Source organism: Onychostoma macrolepis, chromosome 08 (assembly GCF_012432095.1).
Source record: "Onychostoma macrolepis isolate SWU-2019 chromosome 08, ASM1243209v1, whole genome shotgun sequence".
NCBI lineage: Eukaryota > Metazoa > Chordata > Actinopteri > Cypriniformes > Cyprinidae > Onychostoma > Onychostoma macrolepis.
The window spans coordinates 2696129-2723089 of NC_081162.1; the positions used below are offsets into that span (position 1 = coordinate 2696129).

Genomic DNA, 26961 nt, shown 5'->3' on the forward strand with positions numbered 1-26961 from the left:
ATGATTCAGTTTATTTCTCCTTGCATGACAGCATCCCAGCCTTAGCAAGACAATTTTGGAGGATGAACCTGTTTTAATCATTGGTTAGTTTACAGTATAATATATTATACTATATATAATAATATGTTGTAATATATAATATATTGTAAATGCCTTAAAATATTAACCTACCATAAAAAAAAATAAATAAATAAAAAAAAAAATTCACTGGAGTAAAAAGTGTGAACCAGCCATGATCTTATGTATAAGATAACATAAACATACTTCTTGAAGGTAAAGGTTTTGAAAAAAAAAATGTTTTTATACTCAGGGGAACAAAATTTTTAATCATGTCACCTGTATTTGGGTCTAACGATTTCAGTCTATGGACAATTTGATTAAGCAATTGAAGATCCGACGGACAAGGCACGTAGGGCTTATTATAGCATAAGAAAATCATTGTTATAAATTAATTCAATTGTCATAAAAATGTCATCAATTGTCATAAAACTCATAAACTGGCACCTAATCAATTTTAAAGATCAAATAATCTATTAAAAAAGAAATAATCTGCTGATGAAGAACTGCGTAAATGATAACAGTCTGTCTGTAGAGATTGGCAGACACTGATGGAGGACAAGTTGCATTTCTTCACAGAGTGCAGCAAATAAGACCATTAGAGACAATTACTTTACTCAAATAGCTTGAATTTCTTCCTGAGATCCAGTGAGCGAGTCATTTAGACAAAATCTTGGGAGAAAAGGAAGTGTCTAGCTCACAGCGCAATATATGTCCTCCTGCCATGAGGGACTGAAGCTGAACCTAATATTTCCTTGATATATATGTGTGGGTTTATTATATCATTTATGTGTGTGTGTGTGTGTGTGTGTGTGTTTGTTTGTTTGTAATATATTTATTGCTTAATGTTCGGCAAAATTGTGCTACTCTACAGGTTCATACCATTAAGCACAGTCATGCTCATTTGAACTGAACTGCATTGAATTGAAAGACAGAGATGATCTGAGCAACAAAACATCAGTAATCAAAAACACTGTTATAGGCAGAGAACAAATGTTAAAATGTTAAGAGATTTTAACACAGTGCATTTGTGAGTGCATCGACGCAACACAGTCCTTTTAACCTCAGAAGTAATTTTAAAGCTTCATTAAATTACATTTTAACATATAAGCTTGTATGTAACTGAACAGGTGTGGTTGCATTTATAATGAAATGATTCACAATATCCACTGTGCTACTGCAATAGTGATCATTCTCACCATGAACGTAGGCTCAAATTTGTGTATCAAAGTGGCTTATGTTTCAGTGCTACATATCATTCTAGATAAATGTGAAATATGTCATATGTAAGTGGTTATATAAAACAAGGTTTAGGCCTTTTCAAGTTGATCCCAGTTAATGTATATTCCGTCAGGTACCAAATTTCTTTACACATTCACTTTAAAGCCATCTCAACTACGATGTAGAACATGAGCCAATGAGAAACAATTTAAGGGGGGAAAAACCTTGTACAACCATCTAGATTATAGGAGGAGGAAGACTCTTGTTGTTACCCTTACTGTGTATTAGACTAAGGGGCAATCTGCAGGTTCCCACATGAAACATGAAGAATGTCCGAGTGGATCCCATGTGAAGCTGCCTAGGTATCAAGCACCATTTGATAATTCAACACCAATATCTGGCTGTATGAAATGTACAAAAGTGCATTCTGGCAGCAAGCACATATTTTTTTTTTTTTTTTTATACATGTATAAATGAACAAGAACAAATCATTTAAAAAGCTGATGTCTTGGGAAACGTGTAGAAAATCTGGTCACATACAACATAAAATAATACAGCAAATATCCAATTCCCATTCAGTGTTTATGTCTACTGTAACAAATCAAATTGCACCAGCTTTCAAAAGGTCCTAATCTCCACATGACAAAAGATTATGTCACTTATTTTGTAAAAAGTGCATGTCAACTGCAGGCTATGGGTGTTTTTAAATAGTGTCACTTTTCATATTATACTTTGTTACGGGCTACCAGACAAATAAGACTGTAATCATGAGAATAACAATGCATCAGATATACATTTTCAATCATCACAAAGCACTTAACACAAACTCATTTAAAACATATCTGTGAAAAGAAACATTTTAGCCTATTGGCAAACATGTCTGGATCTACAAAGAGAACTTTGTGCTTCAAAAATATGAATTCAAATGATATAACAAAATATCTTTTCGGTTTACTTAAAAAAAATATTAAAAACATGCCACACCACCAGAAACAACAAAAACACATTTAAAGAGTTTAAAGCTCTGTGAGCTAAAATGTTATAAAGAAATGCTATATAACTTACTCCTATCTTACTGCTAACCTTTTCCACAACCAAGTTTACCTTTGCGGTTTTATTAAATGAAGGGAATAAAATAACCGATAAATCTGCAAAACAAGCTGTTTTGTCAAATTTCAATCCCCTCCATCCCCCTATATTGCTACCTCTTCCTCTATGCTATGAGACAAGGGCAATTTGGCCAAAAAATATGGAAAAATATAATTTGTTTGGCTAATATTAAGCATCAAAGACATATTTAAACATAAAAGTATGTTGGAAATTTTAAAAGTATTTTTGAACTCCCAGCCCTACTTTAGGGGAGAATAAAAATAATTATATATATATTATATGTACTGTAGATCTACACAAAGTAATGGAACGGCCCCTAATTCCTTAGTCAAGAAAGGCAGTATTTTGACCAGAATACTAAATTCTCACTGAAACTGAAGGCCTAATGCTCATTTCGAACCATAAGTGTTGAGCTCAGGACACTTATTTCCTGCTCAGCTTCCCTCGCCTTGGAGGCCCACTGACCCCATAAATCCAGCCTGGTATCAGCAACACATAAAAAAGCAACGATTATGTCCTTATGCCATTTCGAATCCATCACACTTCAAAAATCCCAGTTCCTAGTTAACAAAAACATTCCACTTAGTCAAAGCTTTAACACTAATAAGCATATCAGGGACTACCTGAAAATACTCATAAAACGGTTGCTTAGTTCGTGGATCCTACGGATGTCATATAGCCTGACGATGCAGATTGTGAGCTTATAAAACTATTTGTGCTTCCTTTGCTTTCCCCTTTAGGCAGGTGCTTCTGGTCCACCCAAGCAGATGTATCTACCTGTCCTGTCCTAATACTTGAAGAAGACTGCTCCCCTGTCCGTGAACCCGGTCCCAACGGAACAAGCTCTGATGCATGCTTGTGCTCAGGGCATACCTTGATGCCCGAGCCTTCGCCAACGCTACCATCCCTCACCTTTCTCTGCAGATCCTGAGGGATCTCGCCTGGTGTGGCTCCTTTGCCGTGCTCAGAGCAGCGTCTCAACGCTTGAGGCTCACGCTCAAAGTGCGTGAGCGGGAAATGCGGCAACAAAACAACGTGCTGCTCGAAGGTCTCTGGAACCAGAGAGATCGCGGAGGCTCGCCGGGGGCTTCTCATTGGACTAGCCAGTGGCGTCTCGTCAATGAAGTTAATCACTTCATCGCGGCTAAAGCACTTGAAATCGTCCTCATAACGCTCGACTCGTGGAATCTGCTTGAGCGAATGCATGTCCTCGGATCGCCTCCTTTTGCGGTGTGGGTGGCTCTCATCGTGGTAGGACCCCGGACTGCTCCGACGTCTCTCGTGGCGCGGCGAGCTGTATTGCGGGATGCCAATGATGTCCTCTGTGGAGCCCCAGCGATGCAGGTAAGACGGGATCTGACCGGTGGTCCACATGTCGGTTTCGTCGTGGGAGTATCTTCTTGTAGGGGGCACCTGGAGTAACACACAGATGAGTGAACCAGGACATTTCTAAAAGCTAAATTCCGGCTCAAACTAAGGACCTCAAAGCTTTTGCATCTCTTATAATGCCAGAATCAATGGAATCTTGTGAACTATAATGGCAACACAGGCCTGTTTTCACTTTAAAGTACTAAATATTCAAATGTCTGCCTTTTAATAGGGATAAAATGAAGTTAATATTCTTTTGCTTTGTTTAAAATCACTCATTCTACAAACAGATACTCACATTCCACATTGTTCTGAGAACTACACAGGAAAGACATAAAATGAGTTTTTAGTATTTAAAAGAACTTTAAGTGCACTATCCAAAGCATACAGCACAAGCCTAGCATGAAAGCAACTGTATTGGTTAATGCAGGAATGAGACAGCCTTTACAAAGAAGCCCTATTATGAGGACTGATTGATAGGTGTACTATACTCTGGCCAGTAGAGGGAAGCAAAGCATCATTAAAGCAATGGCATTCAGTTTTTGTAACTGTATCTATTTAAACAGATCAACTTAATTATATATTATATTATGCTACAGGACATAAGTTAACACTTAAAATATTTTTACAATTTTGGCCTTATTTAAGACTTGATTTAAATGATATGTCTATTTTATAAAAGCGTGTCATTTTGCTTTAAATATACTGCCCATTGATTAAAATTTTTTAGTTTTTTGGCATATAAAGATAAAGATGGACTTACTTCACAATTGTTAGACGGACTTAAATATTATTGTTTGGCAGCATTTAATGTTCTATAAGCCTGAATGGCTTAACAGCAAAAACAATATCAGCTTGTACTTCCCAATTATTATGGCATTCCAATACTCAATGATGATGATGCAAAACACTGGTGAAATTGAAAAAGAACATTTTTTTTTTCTACAGAAATAGTAGTTTAAAAAGTGAGTAATCTTCTATAGCAGACACATCAGCTTTGAGTTCTTTATCAATACGCATCAGTGTTTTTGTTTTTTTGCCGAACATCTTTGAAACAAATCTTAACACACACAATGTTAATGGTAGCTCAATAAACTTTGAAGAGAACTTCAAAAGTTGTTTCGTGCAATGTATATAGCAATAAAATCAGCAATGGAAAGCAGTCAAGCACTGCAGATTGCCTAACAGAGCTTTGGGAAGTGTTCGGCGTACACATTTATGGCATATTCTGCACATTTAACCTCCAAGTCCAAATTTTCATTCCAGACAGTTTTATTTTTAATAGCTGGTCAATTACTTACACACAGAGAAAAATGGATGATATGTAAAAGGTCAATGAAAGTTACATGTGGAGGTTACATGTGAGCGCTTATGGGCAGTATGTGAAGTAATCATTTGAATGTAAAAAGGTTAAAAGTTTGAAGTGAAGCATTGCTCAGCTCTAAAACCTACTGGCAGCCTGTTATATGAATTCTTAATCACCTTGTAAGCCTTTATAGTACTATTTTCTTGTGGAAGTGGTTCAAATAATCGGATTGATTTTTATTTTCTTTATTCTTTTTACATTCAAAAGATCAATCTAAATTTGGATTGTGCCATGAAAGTATAAACTCCTACCCAGACCACACATCAGCTGTGCCTCTACAACTAATATACAACTAACAAAATTAATGTCATAGTATAAATATCAAGGGAATTTTTACAACATGATTAGTCAGACATACTGAGCGTGTTTTTAATTCAGACTAGTGTTTTTTATTCATTTAAATTCGCAATGACTTCAAGCTTTTAACTTTAAAATATAAACTGAAAAGGCATCAGTGGCACTCGTCACATGAGCCCTGCAACAGTAGAAAAAAAACTGCATAAAAAAATACCAAGATACCACTGGGGCGAAGAAAAAAAAGTGTTTGTTAGATCATATTTTCCCAAAAAAAATTCCACACAAAACAAAAGTCTCCAATTTCAATATCTAATATGTCACACAACAGGAATGTAAAATTATTCCAGTAGAAGTGTTGACAATAATATATTAGTGACTATAATTTTTTGCAAATACTGAGGTGGAGGGCCATTGCAGCATGCACATTTTAGTTAGAAATAAAGAAAAGATCAATTTGAAAACAAAATCAATGGAAATATACCTGCAAATAGTGCATTTTATCTTCCTGAAGCTCCCTCAATGGATAACCCTGGGGGCCCCCCCTTTCTAAGGTTGAGAATTCGTACTTGGCAATACGGTCTACCGTCATGATATCACCAGCAGAGCTATAGTCAAACGGTCTGTCAAATATTAAGTCCGGATGAATGCCTCCATCCTGGCTGTTTTCTGCAAACGCAGAAAGCATATATATGTATCAGGATTAAAAATCAGTGTGCTCAAAATACACAGACAGACAGACAGACAGACAGACGAATAGGTAAAAAAAAGAAGAGAAACAATTCCCTTTTATAGATTTTCGGAGTCCGCGTTAGAATTTGAGGTTCTAAAAAAATTGCTTCATGTGAAATCATTAGGATCCACTGAAGTGTCTCGTACTGAAAATCATGACTGACTGTCACTGTTTGCTAATAGATTGCAGCTAGAGCAAACTGTCGTTTAAACATATTCCCTAAAATATGTTTTGGGGCAAAAGATTGTTTGAGGGGTACAAACAATTTTTTTTTTATTATTATAAAATCAGTTGTAGGGCAATGTGAAATGCTGATCTTAAGGCAAAATGGGGGCACACAGCGGGATGACAGATGAGATTAGCTATTAGCACATGCAGCTTAGCATGCATTTGAGTGAGACACAAGTACAAGAAGCAACCCTTATACATACAACTGAGTTGAGTTACACAAGGCAAACCGTCTGGAAAGAAGCAGAGCACTGGTAAAATTAAGATCACAGAATCCATTTCTTGCACATATTCCTTATGATTGCAAACTTAGAAATGGGAACGTGCCAAATAGCAGGAAGGGTAATGAAATAGAGCAAAGTCACACACTTAACACCTACATTCATCAATACAGCCTCAGTTCACTAATAGTTTGTGATGAAGCATATTAATTATATAATTATCATGTGACCTCTAGTTAATTTTATCCAGAAAACCCCTTGTTTTTATATGTTTACATTGGTTTTTACATGTTTTAACCTTACCTATAAAAATTACAATGTTACTATATATTGCAACCAAAATACCATTGCTTCTGTCAAAGTGCTGTTATTGCTGTAAAATCACAGTAATGTAATATGGAATCTCCTTGAAAGGGTGCATGAAGCTTTTTATGTAATCTTGTTTAATTACTCATTTTATTTTTTGATGATAGCAGTGGCTCATACAAAGTTACAAGTTTTGTTGTAGTAACAATGCCTGTTGTTGATACTGTTAAGTGCTTTGACACAATCTGTATTGTTAAAAGCGCTATATAAATAAAGGTGACTTGACTTGTTGTAATGCTGGTATTTTGGCCAGTGGTCTTGCAAATCCGCAGGGGGCCGTTGGTCACATGGCCAAGGAGTAGTGACAACTTTACTTGAGAGTAAAGCAACTTTGCAGCAACACTTCTGCAGTGGTGTTCACTCCAAAGGCATCTTAGCAGGTGTTCCAGTTATGTATTTCTTTTTGAGTGTAAGTCAAAATATATTGAGACACTTTGATGAAAATAATATCCATCCATCTCAAAATGAAGGTCACATGATAAATCCAATGACTGTAATAATCATTGGTTGACCTAGTAGATTCAAGATTTTTCCTCCCAAACACAGCAGTAATGAATGTGTTAAATAAATAAATAAATAAAGTATCTATCCAATTCCTGAGACCAAAAACAAACAAGCAAGCAAACAAATGAATAAATGGTCCCACTTTATATTAGGTGGCCTTAACTACTCTGTACTTACATTTAAATTAATCATTTGATACAATGCACTTATTGTGTGCATACATGTTTTTACATTGTACTTATATTTTTTTAAATACCTATATGTAATTACATCTGTAATTAATTAATTAATTACATTACATTTATAATTACACTGTTGACCCATCCCTTACACCTTAACCCACGCTTAAACCTACCCATACCACAAAACCTGCCCCTAACCTTACCCGTATCCCACCTCAATAGCAGCAATAGTGTTTTGCAATACAGTATGAACACAATAAGTACATTGTACTTATTTTTTGATGTAAGTACATAGCAGTTAAGGCCACCTAATATAAAGTGTGACCGAATAAATTAACTAAACTAAACTAAACTAAACTAAACTAAACTAAACTAAACTAAACTAAACTAAACTAAACTAAACTAAAATGATAACACTTTACAATAGGGTTCCATTTTTTAACTATTTTTACTGCATTAATTAAAATTAACTAACAACAAGCAATACATTTGTTACAGTATTTATTAATCTTTGTTTGTGTCCATGTTAGCTCAGGTCCATTAAATTAACATTAACAGATACAACTTTTGATTTTAATAAAGTATTAGTAAATCCTGTAATCAACTTTAAGTAAGATTAATAAATGCTTTAGAAGTATTTTTCATTGTTAGCTTATGTTAACTAATGTAGTAAACTAAAGTTAACAAATGTAAACAGATTGTAAAGTGTTACCAATGAAATAAAACAAACAAAAAAAAACCCTGAAGGATTCATCTTTTCTTTACTTCCTATTTCCACTCCCTCTCTAAAATCTGAGGCTGTGTATGAATACCACTGAACAGATACTACACACTATAAATACTACTTGAAAGAAATTTTGTATGCACTATACATTCTGTGTATCTTTAAGATCATTTACCCTATGCATGTAACAGCGGGATGATCTACTATTGTCACCAAAATTAAAGCTCAGTTGCTGCAATGCACCTTTTCTGTAATTTTACATTTTATTTAAAACTAGTAATCTCCCGATATCTTGCTGAGTGAAGTTATGTGACAACAATTTAATTTACAAATATTTATTGCTGTATACTGTGTATTGTCCTATATATTCTTTTAAAATAAACACTGGTGTAGTAGGATGTACTGTAAGTAATACAATACTGTTATTTTGAACATAGCATTGCTTTCTCCTTGGAACATGCTAAAAGAAGCTCAGAGGTACTTACCTTCGTCCACTTCATCATTGGACATGATGGCCACACATTTCTCCCAGACCATCTTGACGTCTGCTCTGTAGCGGTCACAAGCCCACAGGAACATGGGGAGCAGTATTGATTGTGCTATGGAGCACCAGAGGACACACAGGACCATCCAGCTGTAGGAGCGGTCAAATTTCAGGCTGGCAAAGCTCACCACCTACAATGAAGCACTGCAATTATTTACATGTTAAAAAGCGAATTCAAATGAAAACACATTTCCTCTGATAATATACAGTGGGGGCCAAAATGATTAGAACACTGTTTTCACCAGCTAAAACATAAGTCAGTTATTTCTATCTTTTGCTGTAGTATACCAGTTTACATTTCCAAACATTCATTTTGCCATTAATTGTAATAATCCAGTGAGATTTTTGTCTGAGAACAGCCAGTGCTCCACACAGATATCTGATCTGATCATCATCCAGTCTGTCTGGAATGATATGGAGAAACAGAACAAACGGAGACAGACTAAATCCTTCATATTAATACAGTACACCATACCCTATATTTACAGATTTAAAAAAAAAAAAAAAGCTTGTGTACTAGCTGAATGAATCTCACAAACAGATCCCCAGGCCACATTTCACCCCAATATATTAAAATTATTATTATTATTATTATTATTATTATTATTCCTAAGACATTTGGCAAACAGTTTAAAAAAATACTGTTCATTAAAATGCTAAATTTGGTAGGCTATTATATCAGAAATTAATAGGCTTCAAATTTGGCCTCAATGCACAAGGCAACCATTATAAATCAACCTCTGAAGTTTGATATATATGAAGGATGCACAACTGATGCATCTAAAAAAAAAAGCAATATGGTGATTTAATTGATGCTTGTGCTGTCACTACTTCATCAGACTGAAGAAATGGCACTCCAGCACATACATTATGCCGTTCTGAAGATCAGTTTTGATTAATCACAGTTTTAAATATTAACTATACACTATTCTCAGACATTAACTATAAATACAGTAAGCTGAGCCATGGATAAAACTCTACATCGTGATTAAATCTATATCACAATTAATTTTTCACATGCATTATGCATAGAGTCACATTTTTGTGAAAGGCATGATATATCAATAACCAAGATACTGTAGGGCACAGTTTAGCGACCTCTCTACAGAACTTCTCCTACTTTGAATGTCTCTCTACATACATTCTTCCACCATTAGTTTGCAGTAGTTAGTTTGCATCAACTATGCAGTAGGACATATTTAGCTTTCCCCATTGCACTTTAAAACAGACTAAAGCGTCTTCTTTGCAAAAAGGTAAAAGCTTTCAGTAAGATGTATCTTGTCACCAGTTTGTTATGTCTAGCAGCAAGGTTTAAAGCAACCAGTGATTCTACGCATACAGATACCACATTATACCACATTATGAAAAAAAAAAGATTCACCTACAGGAAATGCACATACCATGGTAATATTCAGATGGCTATTTACAAAAGGCCTACGAGGAGAACAGCATATATCATCTATAAATGTTTGGGAAACCTGGAGTTCCTTGACACATAACACTGATCTTGAATGACTAGGCTATACATACTGATGTTGGTGGGGGGAACTAAATATGCGAAAGAAGTCCCAAGGTTACGCATGTAACCATGATTCCCCGAGGAAACAAGACGCTGCATCGATAAACGCTTTGGGAAAACCTCTGCGTGACCGCGTTCTGATGCACATGTCAAATCAGTCCAATAGAGAGTGAGACGTCACGTGCGGGGTGACGTGAGCAACCAGGAAGCATAAAAGCACATCCGGCAGAGCACAAGTTAGCTTCGATGAAGTAGCGCTTGCAGGGATGTAGGGAGTATGGCAAGAAGACGCAGCATCTCGTTCCCTCAGGGAAACATGGTTGCATACGTAACCTAGGGATGTTCCCCTTCAGGAACTCGAGCTGCGTCGAGAAATGCTTTGGGAACGAGAATACCCACTGCGCCATACTATCAAGTCCCTGCCTGTATGTGTATCTCATGAGCACATCACGACCAGAGGACTTTGGACCCTGGGGTAGATACCAGGTCCAGGTTAAAGAAGCGGACAAATGTGTGTGGAGAGGACCAGCACAAATATCCTGCAAGGCCACGCACAAATTGAAGGCCTTGGAGGCCGCCATACTCCTGGTCGAGTGTGCTCTGACCCGCATAGGTAACGGGAGGTCAGAGGACTCATAGGCTAGTGAGATGGCCTCGACCACCCACCCAAGTCTGCTTGGTCGCCAGAGATCCTTTCTTGGGCAGACCAAAGCAAACAAACTGCTGATCTGCCTTATGCCACGGGGCAGCTCTGTGTGCATAAGTGTCCAGTACACGTACTGGACAGAGCAGTTTAAGCCTTTCTTGGCCTGCTTCCTGGAATGGAGGAGGACAGAATGTACAATGGGCCCTGGTGTAGAAGTGGGTACCTTAGGCACATACCCGGCCCTCGGGTAAAGGAATGCCCTAACCATGCCCGGGGCAAACTCCAGGCACGACACTGAAAGTGCCTGAAGATCCCCGATCCTTTTCAGAGAGGAAATAGCGAGGAGAAAGACTGTCTTCAGAGTGAGGAACTTGTCTGAAACTTCCTCTATAGGTTCAAAGGGGGCATTACACAAGCCCTCCAGAACTACAGTCAGGTCCGAAGAGGGCACATCAGTCCGCTGTACTGGGCTCAGCCTCAGGGTGCCACAGAGGAAACGAGTGACAAGAGGGTGCCTTCCCAAAGATTGACCACCCAGAAGGGCGTGGTAAGCAGCTAAGGCCGCCAAGTATACCTTCAGAGTGGAGGGAGATAACCCTGCGGAGAATCACTCCTGCAGAAACTCCACAACTGTACCAACTGGGCAGTTGACTGGGTCCTGCAGTCGCTGTCTGCACCAGGAAGTGAAAAGCTAATAAAATAAAAAGAATATATGGATGAACAGCATAGCAAACCCTTAAGGTGTATGTGGCGATGACTGCTGCTGGAGGCATTCACTTGTTTCTTATCCCACAGGTCGGAGAACTTTCCAGCCTGCTTGTGTTCCTTCTTGTGATGTATCTATAGTACACTGTAAAAAATGATTCACTATATTTACTCAATAAAATTGAGTAATCCACTATATTTACTCAATAAAATTGAGGTAACAATTTGCACTTAATTTTTTTGAGTAGATTCTATCCTATATATTGAGTAAAGAGTACCTAAATTTTACAGCTATGACAAACTAAAAGAAATTAAGTAATGTCTACCTAATATTTTTCATTAAATTACATAACTAATTACTTATAAAAATTGAGTAACATTAACTCTATTGTTAGTAGGCAACAGTTCACCGCTGTAAAACCCAACAAGTTAGGGTAACAAAACGTTTGAGTAAACCGATTGCCTTAAAACATTTAACTTTTTAAAACTAACAATTATGAGTGCTCTGAACTTATTTCAGTCAGACATCTACAGAACATCTTATTGAGAATTAACTAAGGTTTAGATGTTGATTTATTGTTTCAATTGAAGTAACCATGTTAGAGATCAGTGTCTGCTTTAGTTGGGCTCTTGACCCTTGACTTCTGTGTTAGATGGTTTTTTTTTTCTTTGGTTGTTGTAACCATGTGTTCCTCGAACATATTTGTTACAGCTCAAAACCCAGAGGAAATGATCGGTAGTTGGTTGTCATATGTTTATAATGACAATCATCTGTAAGTGAACTGATCTCATTGAAAGTGAGCACAGACTTGTTGTGTGTCTAATCTCTGGTTAAGTGAATGTTGCATTGCTTATAGTAAAAGTGTTTATGTGACAGTCAGTTAAAAAAGGAGTTTCTAAACAGTTTGTCCACAAAAAGTTTCAATCTATGGCAGTAACTGGACTCACACAGACATCAAGAATCAGCTTGTGAACCTCAACAATGGTGACCATTAAAAGAAAAGAAAAATCATGCTGGGTACTAGCATAGTACAAAACTCATCCATGGCTCCCAGCATGCATTGCAGCATGATTTTTATTTTCTTTTAATGGTCACCATTGTTGAGGTTCATAAGCTGATTCTTGATGTCTGTGTGAGTCCAGCTACTGCCATAGATTGAAACTTTATGTGGACAAACTGTTTAGAAACTCCTTTGTTAACTGACTGTAACAAACACTTTTACTGTAATCAATGCAACATTCATTTAACCAGAGATTAGACACACAACGAGTCAGCGCTTACTCTCAATGAGATCAGTTCACTTACAGATGATTGTCATTATAAATATATGACAACCAACTACCGATCATTTCCTCTGGGTTTCGAGCCGTAACAAATATGTTCGAGGAACACATGGTTACAACAACCAAAGAAAAAAAAAAAACATCTAACACATAAGTCAAGGGTCAAGAGCCCAACTAAAGCAGACACTGATCTCTAACATGGTTGCTTCAAATGAAACAACAAATCAACATCTAAACCTTAGTTAATTCTCAATAAGATCTTCTGTAGATGTCTGACTGAAATAAGTTCAGAGCACTCATAATTGTTAGTTTTAAAAACTTAAATGTTTTAAGGCAATCGGTTTACTCAAACGGTTTGTTACCCTAACTTGTTGGGTTTTACAGCGATGAACTGTTGCCTACTAACAATAGAGTTAATGTTACTCAATTTTTATAAGTAATTAGTTATGTAATTTAATGAAAAATATTAGGTAGACATTACTTAATTTCTTTTAGTTTGTCATAGCTGTAAAATTTAGGTACTCTTTACTCAATATATAGGATAGAATCTATTCAAAAAAATTAAGTGCAAATTGTTACCTCAATTTTATTGAGTAAATATAGTGGATTACTCAATTTTATTGAGTAAATATAGTGAATCATTTTTTACAGTGTAGAAGGTTTACCAAGCCTCCTTTTGAACTACCTGAGTCAGCTTCAGATATAATTCTGACTCTTGTTGTTGATGTTTACATCCCTTAAGAGGATTGTTGATTTACAGGCTGTCAATGAGCCTATGCTGTATGGATTTTGTTTTCTGTCTGATGAAAGTTTTGGTTAATAGGAAGGTTGCTTCTTCTCAGGCATTTACCCAAGGTTACATCTTTTGAAGGGCATTTGTGTGGTGGCAGGATGTTCCTTCCCAACACTTTTATCAGATTTTATAATATAGACACAGATTTGACTCTGCTTCTTAGGTTTGAACATGTGTCAATTCATGTTCCTCTATAAATCTATGTATATGTTCACTTCCTGATGAACTGGAAGTCACAAAGTATGGCAATGTGGTATATCGGTTATGTAAGTAACCCTGGGTCCCTGAGAAGGCTTCAGACAGTTGTCACACATGGAGGATAACCATAGCATCATCTACTGATAGACTTGGACATCAGAGGAAAACAATGCTAAATGCAAATAAAATGTAAGAAAGCAAAATAAGAAGAGAGGAGAAAACTAGGTCTTCTAAAATAGTTGTCAACAAAAACTGTGCATCCAATCAAACTCTTCAGTACAATTACTGGCTGTAATGAGTATTAAACCATTGAAAACCTAGAGACATTTAGATACCAAACACAAGTCTGTGTGTTTTTAAGCAAAATCTGAACACATCGCAACAAAGCATCAAAATGGAAACCAGACTTTTTACCTATTCTGTCATGTCTGCAAAACCAGTTGAAAACCTGGTATATGTATGTATGGAAATGTTTCATAAAGTGCATAAATGTAGACTATGGGGTAGAGCTTTCTTCTTCAAAACCGAGTTTGTAACAAATTGCAGTCAGTTTTCTAAATGACACATCAGATGTCGGATCATTATAATCAAATGCACTCTTTTCATTGATAGTACTCAAAAAGTCAATATCACTCATAGGGCAATCAAGGCAACTGCCCAACTCATATTCCTATGCAAAGATAAACGCCACAATTGATGTCAGTGGCATTGAAATTTTGCAGCAGAGTGATGATATCTCAGATTATTATCTAGTCTCCCGTATATTCCATATAGCTAAAGCTGTAAAGCAAACTCCTTGTTACAAATATGGTAGAACCATCACTTCTACCACAAAAGACTGCTTTATAAATAATCTTCCTGACTTATCTCAGTTCCTCAGCATATCCAATAGCTCAGAACAACTTGATGATGTAACTGAAACTGTGGACTCTCTCTTCTCAAGCACTTTAGATACGGTTGCTCCTTTACACTTAAGGAAGATTAAGGATAAGAGTCCAACACTGTGGTATAATGAGCACATTTGCGCCCTAAAGAGAGCAGCCCGGAAAATGGAGCGCAGCTGGAGGAAAACAAAACTAGAGGTATTTCGTATAGCTTGGCGGGAAAGTACCCTATCCTACAGAAAAGCATTAAAAACTGTTAGATCTGATTACTTTTCGTCTCTTCTAGAAGAAAACAAATATATTTATTCAATACAGTGACTAAATATATTTATTCAATACAGTGACTAAATTAATGAAAAATAAAGCATCGACAGGTGTTGGCATTTCCCAACAGCACAGCAGTAATGACTTTATGAATTACTTTACTTCCAAGATCGATACTATCAGAGATAAAATTGTAACCATGCAGCCATCAGCTACAGTATCGCATCAGATAGTGCACTATAGTGCACTCATTCTCTACTGTAGGAGAGGAAGAATTGTATAAACTTGTTAAATCATCTAAACCAACAACATGTATGTTAGACCCTATTCCATCTAAACTACTAAAAGAGCTGCTTCCAGAAGTCTTAGATCCTCTTTTGGCTATTATTAATTCATCATTGACATTAGGATATGTCCCCAAAACCTTCAGATTGGCTGTTATTAAGCCTCTCATTAAAAAACCACAACTTGACCCCAAAGATCTAGTTAATTACAAACCGATCTCAAATCTCCCTTTTCTGTCAAAGATACTAGAAAAGGTAGTATCCTCACAATTATATTCCTTCTTAGAGAAAAATGGTATCTGTGAGGAATTCCAGTCAGGATTTAGACCGTAGCATAGTACTGAGACTGCTCTCATTAGAGTTACAAATGACCTGCTTCTATCATCTGATCGTGGTTGTATCTCTTTATTAGTTCTACTGGATCTTAGCGCTGCGTTCGACACAATCGACCACAACATTCTTTTGAATAGACTAGAAAACTTTGTTGGCATTAGTGGAAGTGCCTTAGCATGGTTCAAATCGTACTTATCTGACCGCCATCAGTTCGTAGCAGTGAATGAAAAGGTATCATATCAATCACAAGTGCAGTATGGAGTACCTCAAGGCTCAGTACTAGGGCCGTTACTTTTCACGCTTTTCATGTTACCCTTGGGAGATATTATCAGGAGACATGGTGTTAGCTTTCACTGTTATGCTGATGATACTCAGCTCTATATTTCTTCGTGGCCCGGTGAAACACACCAAATTGAGAAACTAACGGAATACATAGTCGATATAAAGAAATGGATGACGAGTAATTTCTTACTGCTAAATTCTGAAAAAACAGAGGTGTTAATTATCGCACCTAAAAACCCCAAATGTAATAACCTAGAACACTATCTAACACTTGACGGCTGCTCTGTCAATTCTTTTTCATCAGTTAGGAACCTAGGTGTGCTGTTTGATAGCAATCTTTCATTTGAAAGCCATGTTTCTAGCATCTGTAAAACTGCGTTTTTCCATCTCAAAAACATATCTAAATTGCGACCTATGCTCTCAACGTCAAATGCAGAAATACTAATTCATGCGTTTATGACCTCAAGGTTAGACTATTGTAATGCTTTATTGGGTGGTTGTTCTGCACGCTTGGTCAACAAACTACAGTTGGTCCAAAATGCAGCAGCTAGAGTCCTTACTAGAACCAGGAAGTATGACCATATTAGCCCGGTTCTGTCAACACTGCACTGGCTCCCTATCAAACATTGGATAGATTTTAAAATATTGTTAATTACTTATAAAGCCCTGAATGGCTTAGCTCCTCAGTACTTGAGCGAGCTCTTATCACATTATAGTCCTCCACGTCCGCTGCGTTCTCAAAACTCTGGCCATTTGATATTACCTAGAATATCAAAATCAACTGCGGGCGGTAGATCCTTTTCCTATTTAGCGCCCAAACTCTGGAACAATCTACCTAACACTGTTCGGGAGGCAGACACACTCTGTCAGTTTAAATCTAGATTAAAGACACATCTCTTTATCCTGGCATACACATAACACACTAATACGCTTCTATTATTCAAATCCGTTAAAGGATTGTTAGGCTGCATTAATTAGATCATCCGGAACCGGGAACACTCCTCATAACACACAATGTACTCGTTACATCGTAAGAAGAATGGCATCTACGCTAATATTTGTCTGTTTCTTTCTTATTCTGTTTCGTATTCTGTCCGTATTCGATCAGATGGTGGATCAGCACCAAGAGATGATGTCTGCAGCCCTGATCGTCAGCGGAGAGCCCCTGAGACATAAATTTAAATTATAATAAACAAACAAATATATATTATAAAAATACACCGAGAAACAATAAATGCATTAAACTATACATTACAATTATAGCAAATGAATAAATCATATAAATGAAAAACTTCATTAAACAAATACATTAAATTATAAATTAAAATGCTTCATCGGGACAAGACCACGGGAATCAGATAAGCCCTTTACACAATCTGACATGCTGCGGTTGGAATTGAACTGCGGGGTTTCATCTGGCCAGAGGAGAACTGGCCCCCCCGACTGAGCCTGGCTTCTCCCAAGGTTTTTTCTCCATTCTGTCACAGAGGGAGTTTTGGTTCCTTGCCGCTGTCGCCTCTGGCTTGCTCAGTTGGGGACACTTAATTTCTAGCAATTATCGTCGATTTGGTAGCACAGATACTATTTAAACTAAACTGAGCTAGACAATGACATCTCTGAATTCAATAATGAAATGCCTTTAACTGAAAATTGAGTGTTTAATCTTATCATTATACATTACTGACACTCTATCCTCCAATTTGATACTGTTAAGTGCTTTGACACAATCTGTATTGTTAAAAGTGCTATATAAATAAAGATGACTTGACTTGACTTGACCGCTTACACTCCACCAAAATCCACTGAAATCCCACCAAAGACTGCAGCCCTTTTTGTAAAATCATGTTCTTTGAAAAGAAAGCGAGCACTCACCAATATGGGGAATCCAGTTAGAAAGTCGTATATGAAGACTATCCCACTGATCAGATAGGTGATCTGCAGCGATGTCTTAATGGGCTCAGAGCCGTCGATGGATGAACGCCGCTTGCCCTGGGCATCCTCCACTACAATGGTGGGCACGTTAAATTTGTTCTTGTCCACGTTTTGACCCATCTGGATGGAAAAGGTCTGGAACAGGGCAATTCCAATACAGATGACGCCCATCACCACACTCCCGCTGATCAGCAGCAGGAAGCAGACACCGAAGCCCAAGCCGATCTCGGTCACAATGAAGCGACAGTTGTCGTGGGTGTAAAAGCGCTCTGTGGTATCATGCCAGCCCACAGCGGGCAAGGTGGACAGAATGAACGACACCATCCAGATGCCCATGACTGTATGGACAGCCTGCTTTTTGGTATTACTTAACCTGTTAGAAAATGAAAGAGATTAATAATTATTATGTTAATAATACTAGAATGAATATATTAGTAATATAAGAGGCTAATAAAAATAGATTACATCACTGAGCTAAAAATAAATTTCCAACTGTGTTCTTGCCACATCAATACACCAGTTAATTTTACTGGGAATGGTCGTAACGACAGGGTGAATTGTATCACCATCAGTTAGAAATCATTTACAGGGATGAAATAATCATCAAACCATATCCAGCACCATTGTGCCACACTTTTCTCATGTTTAACTTCACCCTGCCCACTGTTACAACTCATGTATTTACTATCAGAGCACCCTTTTACCATTACACATTTACACAGTGGAAAAATTCTATCAATGGTTTAGATAAATATTGCAAACAAACAAAAACAGACTGAGTTACAGATGTTAAAACAAAAAGTGTTACTAGCATCTCCAGTCTCCCCTATGAAATGCCCATCTGTCAAGATCCAGTAAATTCCTGACTGATAGAATCAAGTTCCACTCTATTTTTCTATGTGAATGTTCAATTTAACTCAGAAATATGTCACAGTACAGAAGTAAAATAGGTTGCAAATAATGTTTTATGTTGATTTTAAGCTAACCTTACGCTTAGAGCACAGCACTGATTAGACTAAAATATGTACTCAAAAAAAAAGAAAAAGATCTATGGTTAAAGGTGGAGTGCCATCTGAAGTACTGTTCATTTCTAAAATACATATTTCATAGTGTTCTGTCTGCAAAGAGGAATAATGATTTTTACCCCTTAGGACACGGAAGTTCCAGTCATTATTAACTTTTTTTTAAATAGTGAATGCAAATGTCAGTATATGTCAGCTAGTTTAATTAATATTTTCCCTCAACAAGAGCCACAATTTTCTAAAAAATAAAATAAAATAAATAAATTCACAATCATAATTCTCATAATTCACAATTCCTTTCTGTGAAGATGTGCTTTTTAGTGTACAAAATGTTATAAACTTACATTTTCCGTATCGTTTAATCATTTTTCTTGGTTTAAACCAGGGGATCAAGGCTTTAGCATGTTGGCCACTGTAAATGTCGTGCTGCACCATTACTTATGAAAAATATGTGTGACTAAGAGTATAAGTCACATAAAGCACAATGTTAATACATTATCACATACAATTTATTTTTAAACTAACACAGAGGAACAGGAAAAGGTTTTTGGAGTGTTAAGTTTTAAGTAAACAAAACCTACATTGTGGAGTCCTCTGTAATTAAAATGTAAAAAGAATAAATTTAACTGATACATCAATCAATTAATTCATGTCCCTATCTGTGCGTAGTAAGATGCTGGACCATTTGAAGTTATGTAAAGCCTCCAGTTCTTTGAGCAGTGAGGAAAGTCTACTATGCATTGCAGAATGACCTATAAATGATGAATGAGGTTTACAGGATTCCATTCATGAAACGCCTAAGGAATCACTATGTATAAATGATTATCAAAAGAGAACAGCATTGGCATAAACTATAGACTGTCCTAAGATGCTTATCCATGCCCATACAGGTCTCAACAGTGTTGTACAGCAGACAGCAGACATTGGTTTTGTTCATATGCTCTTGAGCTGATTTGTTGACTACTCCCTACATTGGCAGCATCTAAATGAATCTGAACCCCATATGTGACCAATTTGAAAAACATAGGCAGTAACTGGTCCTCAATGTAAAACTACCATGTGACACACCGGTAGGCTAATGTTTTACTTAATTTTTCCCTTTTTAGGCTATTCGAAACATTCCAAGTAATTAAACTGTAAGTAAATGCATTTTGCACCTTTATATATCATGTTAGTTAATCTATAATGGGCGATGGGCAAATTAGCCTAATGTTCTATTAGGGTCTTTCTATGGAAATGTCAATTTTTCTGTCATAAAGATTATGTTCCATGAAGATAGTTTGTAAATTTCTTTCCATAAATGTATCAAAACTTAATTTTTGCTTAGTAATATGCCTTGCTAAGAACTTCATTTGGGCAACTTTAAAGGCGATTTTCTCAATATTTAGATTTTTTGCACCCTCAGATTCCAGATTTTCAAATAGCTGTATCTCGGCCAAATTTTGTCCGATCCTAACAAACCATACATCAATGGAAAGCTTATTTATTCCGTTTTCAGATGGTAAATAAATCTCAATTTTGAAAAATTTATTTTTTGGTCCAGGGTCACATATATGATGTAAATGACATTTCATGTGAAGCTTTTAGTTGAACTCGCTGGTATGACCTGCTTTACTGTTAGGGAATTGTAAAAAACTATAATACAAATGGATTAAACTACTTAATTTAGTGAGTATACCATGATTGACAACATGTGGTTTGATACTTTTCAAAAGCCATTTTGTAAAATGCACCTTTCATGAAAATTTTCAATGGTGTTATACTGTCACTGGTGTCACCCTGACCTTCCTTATGGGTAAATAAATGCACAAAAAAGATTTTAAAATACCCCCTGTCATTTATGTATATTCATAAAATCAAAAGGTAATCTAATGTGGTCTAATTTTAAATGTTAGAAAAATAAATAAATTTTAAGACATTGCCATATCAAAAGTGGACATTTCTGTAGAATGACAAATTAACATTAAAGTTCTAATCATGAGCAATACAACGTGATTGTATCAAATATAACAAATATTATTCGGCTATTTTTTGTCTTTTGGAAGCTGCTTTCAAAATCCACTTGGCTCAAAAATCTGAGGGGGCACGTCACTTGAATGGGCATGACGCCTCTGCATAGGATAGTGCCATCAAATCAATTATATTAATCAATGATTAAGTGTCTTGTATACCTCAACTAAGCAAGCCAAATGTGGCAATGGCAAGAAACTCAAACTCCAACAGGTGACAGTGTTATCCACTCCCTGACTATTAAAGTGTGCTCATCAGTGTGTCTTTTTCCAACTAGTAATGACAGAGGTAATGCACATTACCTAATTCATTTTGACAGTTAAATCAAAATTCAAAAAATAAAAATAATAAAATTTAAAAAAATGCACAAATAAATAAACATTTTCAAACAATAAATATTCTGACCTTGTGACTGAGTTCCCCTTCTTCAACTAAGCAGACTAGAACTAGCCTTTCATAAGTTAAATTGCACTTAAGAATGGATTTATTAGCATGACAATTCAAATAAAAATGTTTCCATAAATGATTGCAAAGATGATGGACAGATGAAGATAGGTGCTTGAACTGTGTGACTACCATTGCCAACAGAGTAAAACATGAGGCTACTACAAAGTTTTGAGTTTAACTCAACATCTAAAACATACACAAAATAGCACCACCTAGTGGCTCTAAAATAATATGCTAGAATAGTAAACTCCCTGCCAGGTATGCAGACTGAAATGAAATTAACATTAACTATTCATGAGACAGTAGGTCAGCATCTGAGAAACACTAGATGATCCTTCTTTCACCCTTTTTCATCTCTGTTCCCAAGGGCCACACTAATTCTATTTTTATGGAAAATAACTCTTTTCCACTTTAAATTTTACTCAAACTCTTTAAAAGTACTAACGATATCTGTAAAATTGGCACCAGATGGCACCATTGCTCACACTGTTAACAAAAAATAAAAAGGTCAAATGACTGGCAGAGATGGCTGCCAAACAACAACTAAATTAAATATCCTAATTTAATCCTAACATTAAACACTAACAGATCTCTCAAGATCTCAGCATCTTCACTTATTACTAACCAGATTGACTTCATTTCATACAAAATTTCAGATGTTTAGATGTGAATGTTTTATTGAAAATAATAAAGTTTGATGTCACTATTCATTTCTTAAACATTATATCTTCTCTGGTTGCTTTAACTGTGTGTTTCTGAAGTATGTTCTAGCAATGGGAGAAGTTACCCTTTTTGAGGCTTCAAGTCAAATGAACTAGTTCACCCTCTGCTGCAAGTATTATGGGCAGGAAATCTGATCAATCATAATGCAGAATTTGTTATTTTGTCTGACAAGCAAACCATACTGGACAGTAGATTTCTGTTAGTGGACAACCAAGTTATTTTTTCATACTATAGTTAAATAGTACGCCAGTAAGACATTCAGAAGATAAAAAAAGGAGCTGTGAGTTTTAGAAGCACACAGACAACACAAATCACAACATGATCTCACAGAATTCCGTGTAATGTTCACGGACTTAATTAACCTCCGAATCTGTGGTGGCATCACGGAATCGCCGAAAATTCCGTGGTGGGCTCACAGAAGTGATACCAATGTAAGTCAGTGACAGGCATCAGCCGTGCTCCACGCACGGAAAGCCTTAGCATCAATATGCTGACGCAATACTGGGACATTTATCGTCATCATTATTGTTCAGAACTGGGTAGGTTTAGGGTAGGGGTGGGGTCAGGTACTCTAGTGAAAGTATAACTGCATCGGAGTCACTCTTTTTACGTGGTCCGATGCAGCGCTGGTGTTGAACCAGTGAATCCGTGCATGGACCATGGCTGATACCTTCTGTGAGTCCATCACGGAATTTTCAGCGATTCCGTGATGCCACCACAGATTCAGGATTAATTAAGTCCGTGAACATTACACGGAATTCTGTGAGATCAGGTTGCAAATCAGTGTATGAATCTCAATAGTGGTGACAATCAGCACAAAGCTTTTTGTGACTTTAGTATCTTGTTTCATGATGTTCAGAGTTGATCGGTTTATCTGAATACTTTGTCACCATTGTTGAAATTCATACACTGATTCTTGATGTCTGTGTGGGTCTGAGTTACCCTGACAAAACTTTCTGCATATAATGATTTTACAAAGTCCAATAAAAATCCAACCTCAAAGTTTTTCTTTGCATTTTTTAGTTATATCAAATATGCTTCAAAAACAAATATTTTAATTAGCCAGACGAAAACTAACATTCAAAGGTCAAGAGTCCAACTAAAGCAAACACTGATCTCCATCATGGTGAGATCAAACTTTATTATTTTCAATAAAGCTTAAATATCAAAACCTTTGTTAATTCTCAATAAAAACGAGATAAATAAAGACAAACTGGTTAGTAATAGGTGAAGCTGGTAATGTTGTTTGTGGAATTATTTAATCATCCTATGCTGAGATCCGCTGAAGTGTTTAATGTTCTGTTGGGATTTAAAGGGTTTCTGTTGAGTTTTGTGGGTTACCCTTATGCTGAAGAATAGCTTCAGTGCAGGATGGACCAGAATGTGTTGATGTTAGGCTGCATATTGCTTTATTTAAAAACATTAACTGTGAAACTACTAATGTAGTGCTATACATTAGATCATGCATGTGTGTTATTGCAAGTTAACCGTTAACTGCAAGAAATTAACATTTTAATTAACAGTGTTTTTTATGTAAAATGTTTAATAAAATTTTCTATACAAATTTTTGCACTTTAATTTTATGTTTTTTGTTTAAAAGCTATTGCTGCCAACCATTTGACCGTGTATTTATTTATTTATTTATTTTTTTTTGGGGGGGGGGGGGTGTTTTAAATAGTACAGTCACTTCTATTGGCTTGACTATATAGATATATCTCTCATTTTGTTACTCTATACAGTACCTGTCACTGATTTTCTTTGCATGTCCTAACAAAGCACATGAACATATCTTCAGACACGTCCCAGCTCTCCCCTATGCTTCTCTAAACACGTGGGAAGTCTGTATTCCTTCGCAAGACTCTCTGCAGGAAATTTCCTCCTTTCACCTTATTGGAAGCGATTTTATGAAGATGCAGATTGAACAGAGCCAGCATTTCCAGAGTGAAAAGCTTAATATAAGCCACCTTATAAACATGTCAAGTTCTTTACCAGTCCTTCGATTACAGGAGACTTCCAAGCCCAATAGTTCTCTGGACTATAATTAAATTTTGTCCAGCTATCAGAAGATCACTGCAAGGCAGAAATTTTGCAAGCTCAAACCTATCTGAACAAGCAGTATGAGACTCATTGTGATGTGAGGGTGACTGGCTTGTCAATTTACTGTTGTCTGTTGGAATTGACCCAGTCAACACGTGAGATCACGCGATGATCACAGTGACATCACACCATTCTCATACGGTGATACTCACAGTGTGAGTAATATGTGAGCTCATTGTGAACTCAGAAAGATGAGCGGGGTTCTTACTTCTGTTAGGCATCTACAAAAGCCCTTATTGAGAATTAACAGATTTAGATGATGATGTTTTATTGTTTTGTTTGACGTTACCATCGTGGTGAGTAGTGTTTGCTTTAGTTGGGCTCTTGACCCTTGACTTTATAACATTATATTTTTTGGGGGCTGCTGTAACTGTGTTTGAAAAGCACATTTGTTATGGCAAGGAAAACCAAAAAGAGACTGCAACCAGGTGGTGTTGGTTTGTTACTGATGATAACAGCGCAAACATTACCTAGATTCACTATGCAGTCTTTGTGAGGAGCTGTCGATCTAAAGTTTTTAATAATAGCTCTGCGATTATACAGTATAGAAACCAGCATGTCATAACAGTTTATGAAGGATTTTAAAAGCATGATAAGACACAGACATTGTGAGCTACTGTGTCATTTAAACACAAAGAGAGACATCAAGAATCAGTGTATGAATCTCAACAATGGTGACAATCAAAAGCTTCATGCTGCAATGCATGCTGGGTACCTAGTCTCTGTGCACTGAGTGCACTTTGACCTCACATTAGTATGAGCTCACAGTGAGGCGCTGTGAGGTTACACTTTAGCTCACTGTTACCTCACATTGTGACCTCATCACGAGTATCCTGTGAGCTCATGGTGACATCACTGTGAGATCAAATTGTTGACTGGGGATTCATCATGCAATATGGAGTTAACAGTAGTGCATTTCAGATTCAGAGTTCAGATGCAAAGAGGCTCTATGTGCCATCTGAAATTTTCTTCTAAAATGAGCATTTTTCTCAGGCTCCTATGTTTATGTTCAGTTATTTCACTTTAATGGCAATGAAAAGACCCTATTCATTGCCATTAAAGTGAAATTACTGAACTTACACATAGCAACCTGTTAAAAATGTGGTAACACTTTATTTTGATAGTCCACTTTAGACATTCTACTAACAGTAAGTAACTTTGCAACTACATATCAACCAGCAGTCATTAGAGTCTGTTTAATATCTTCTAACACTTTATGCCTCTGGCATGCTCACTTGGGGACACTTAATTTCTAGCGATTATCATCAATTTGATTGCACATATACTATTTAAACTAAACTGAGTTAGACAGTGACATCTCTGAATTCAATAATGAAATGCCTTTAACTGAAAATTGAGTGTTTAATCTTGTACATTACTGACACTCTATCCTCCAATTTGATACTGTTAAGTGCTTTGACACAATCTGTATTGTTAAAAGCGCTATATAAATAAAGATGACTTGACTTGACTTAATTTTGATGGGTCCACAGCATACAACATACTGACAATGAGAAACTTTGCAAGTATATGTCAACTTATTCTACTAACCCTAAACCTACCCTAACAGTCTACTCTGAGAGTTAGTAGACATGTAGTTGCAAATTAATGAGAATTAGGTGACATGTAGTTGACATGTAGTTACAAAGTTACCTAGAGTGTCTAAAGTGGACTATCAAAATAAAGTGTAACCAAAAATGCTTATGGCCTTCATCTACAGTATTATTCCCATTGATATAAATGGCAGAGTTTTTAGAAAATGCCGTTAGCCCCCCTGAGCGTCAGAAATTTATGAAAGCTGTCATGTTTCCTCAGAATATTTTGTGTTCCATGTGCACTAATTTTGGCACTCAAGACATAATGGCATAATAGATTTAGATTTAGATTTAAATGGGCCACACCTAAACATACCTAAACAATGATTGGGCCACACCTAAACAATGATTCATTAAAGATTCAGTAAAAAATTAAAAGATATACATTTTGTATGGCTTGATGTAAGTATTCATACAAAATAACCATTTTATGCTGGCATACATGGAAACAGAGTTATTAGCAGAAACAAAGTTGCTTTACAGTATTATAATGCCACCTTGTGGCCAATTCTCACAAGATTTGGTACACAGCCACTTCTTTGCTGCATCCCAGTTCACCCACTTATACTGCATCCTTAAAGTATGTACTCTTTTTGTGAATAAAAAGTACATACTTTTAAGAGTGTAGCAAAAGAGTAGACAAGCTTTGGGACATACTATCACATCATAGCATTGCGGCTTTAACAGACGTCTTTAAAGCGCATCCCGTCACGCTAAACTGGCCTGTCAATCATCTTGTCACAGTTAACATTCTCCACATTCATTTAATTTAATTTACTACCATATCAGAGAGAAAAGAAGAAGCACGTTGATCTGCCAGCCATGGGTCTTTATGTGGAGCAATTATGTGCTCATATTTTTGTATAAAGATGCATTTAAAAGTAATGACCAAACGGATATTCATACCACGGATAACATAAAAAAAATAAATAAATAATAACTAACTAAATAAATAAATATATATATTTTATTTATTTTTTATTTATTAATTTTTTTTATCAGGTTAAATGTTGATTATTAGTCAC

At 36.3% G+C, this 26961-nt stretch overlaps 1 protein-coding gene across 4 annotated transcripts in view; it reads right to left on the minus strand.

Annotated features, from left to right (window-relative positions):
* Positions 1-1720: 1720 nt before the first annotated feature.
* The window catches only part of LOC131546316 (probable G-protein coupled receptor 153), a 46038-nt gene continuing 20797 nt past the window's right edge, over positions 1721-26961 (minus strand). Inside the window, exons 3-7 of one of the 4 annotated variants that reach the window (XM_058785822.1) lie at positions 17983-18415; positions 8860-9049; positions 6581-6610; positions 4055-4074; positions 1721-3801 (exon numbers count right to left, since the gene is read on the minus strand). In XM_058785822.1, the coding sequence (XP_058641805.1) occupies positions 3037-3801; positions 4055-4074; positions 6581-6610; positions 8860-9049; positions 17983-18415 (1438 nt within the window). In that variant the 3' untranslated portion in view covers positions 1721-3036. Of the gene's footprint in view, positions 3802-4054; positions 4075-5900; positions 6086-6580; positions 6611-8859; positions 9050-17982; positions 18416-26961 lie in introns of all 4 variants that reach the window. The other 3 variants (XM_058785824.1, XM_058785823.1, XM_058785821.1) reach the window with 3 other exon arrangements.